The sequence below is a fragment of the Asparagus officinalis genome, chromosome 1, assembly GCF_001876935.1.
Source record: "Asparagus officinalis chromosome 1, Aspof.V1, whole genome shotgun sequence".
NCBI lineage: Eukaryota > Viridiplantae > Streptophyta > Magnoliopsida > Asparagales > Asparagaceae > Asparagus > Asparagus officinalis.
The window spans coordinates 66,808,029-66,809,468 of record NC_033794.1 but is presented as its reverse complement, the minus strand read 5'-3'; the positions used below and the strand labels follow the sequence as shown (position 1 = coordinate 66,809,468).

Sequence of the window (1,440 nt, the reverse complement as noted above, 5' to 3'; positions counted from 1 at the left end):
AGGTGACCAAAGCCGAGAAGAAATAGATGACTCCGCTGGGGAGTCTATTGGAGGAGTACAGATAGATTACAATCAACAACATTAAAATCATCTGGCTCGATCCGACGTGCCACTCATTCTTCTAAGTGGCTTAACATCCTAACAAAGAGTGATGATGATATTGCTAAAATCATCACCACCAGTTGAGCTGATCAAGAAAGGAGATAAAGTGGAAAAGAGTGATGATGATATTGCTAAAATCATCACCACCAGTTGAGCTGATCAAGAAAGGAGATAAAGTGGATTCCTCTGAGGCTGCCCTCCTGACTAAAGATAAAGTGGATTCCTCTGAGGCTGCCCTCCTGACTAAACTTAGGATAAAGCCCCTCTCATGTGGGCTTATGATTCTCTCTGTCTATGACAATAGATCTATCTTAAGCCCAGAGGTGCTCAACCTCACGAAGGATGGCCTCGTTGACAAGTTTGCAGCTGGTGTTTCAACGGTCGCTTCGCTGTCCTTGACTCTCTCTTACCCAACTCTTGCAGCTACGCATCACATGTTCGTCAATACCTATAAGAACGTCCTTGCTGTTGCTGTTGTTCCTGTTGCATCTGCTAAGAATGCTGCTGCTCCTGCCTCTAAGGAGGTAGAGAAGAAGGACGAGCCTGTCGATGAGTCTGATGATGACTTGGGATTTGGTTTGTTTGATTAAGTTCATTGTCATTAAGACTCAAAGGTTACGTTGTTTGGTTTGGGGTAACATAATTTCAACATTACAATAACTAGGTTTGCGACGTCTTCAAATCAGACGGAGTGAACAATCTATACACTAAATTTTGGGATCCAAAGTATTCCAAAAATTCGTCCCAGTCAACCGCGAACTTTCGAAAACTTTGGAGGGGGTTCTGTAGGCTGTCTAAAAAATTACAATGGATAGATGATCCCCATCAAGCCCCAACAATGAAAGTTACAATCAGACGACTTTCTTGTTACCGAAGGGAAAGTTGCAACCAAAAGATTTCCCTATGGATCAAAAAGAGATTACAAGGTAATGATCCCTTCAAATCAAGAAGAATTCGTCCTTACAATCGAAACACAAGTAATTTTCAAATCACTACATCCGTAACTCTACAATCGCTGCAAACACAGCCTCATATTTGAGATGATTGATCTTGATGGCTGTGACAACAACATGACTAATATTGTATTAGCAACTATTAGAGGTGCCGATGGGCAGTATAATGATTTCAGAAATAAAAGGTTGAACTTGGTTGGTGAGTTGTTTGGTAGAGAGCTGTGGGCAAATATTCGTCACAATGGATAGCTGATCCCCATCAAGCTCCAACAATAAAAAGCTACGATTAGATAGTTTTCATTCCAACAAAACGAAAGCTGCAAATGAAGGACTTTTCACATAGAGCGAGAAGTGTTATAAATCAACGACACTTCCGACAACTGAT

The 1,440-nt window shown here is 41.3% G+C and overlaps 1 protein-coding gene across 1 annotated transcript; it reads left to right on the top strand.

Annotated features, from left to right (window-relative positions):
- On the top strand, positions 222 to 692 carry LOC109835384 (60S acidic ribosomal protein P0-like). The gene has a single exon (XM_020403361.1). The coding sequence runs from the start codon at positions 222 to 224 to the stop codon at positions 690 to 692; it is 471 nt and encodes a 156-aa protein (XP_020258950.1).

Bases quoted from the DNA above. Each gene is read 5' to 3' on its own strand.
- LOC109835384 (XM_020403361.1), top strand. From the start codon at position 222: ATGATGATATTGCTAAAATCATCACCACCAGTTGAGCTGATCAAGAAA.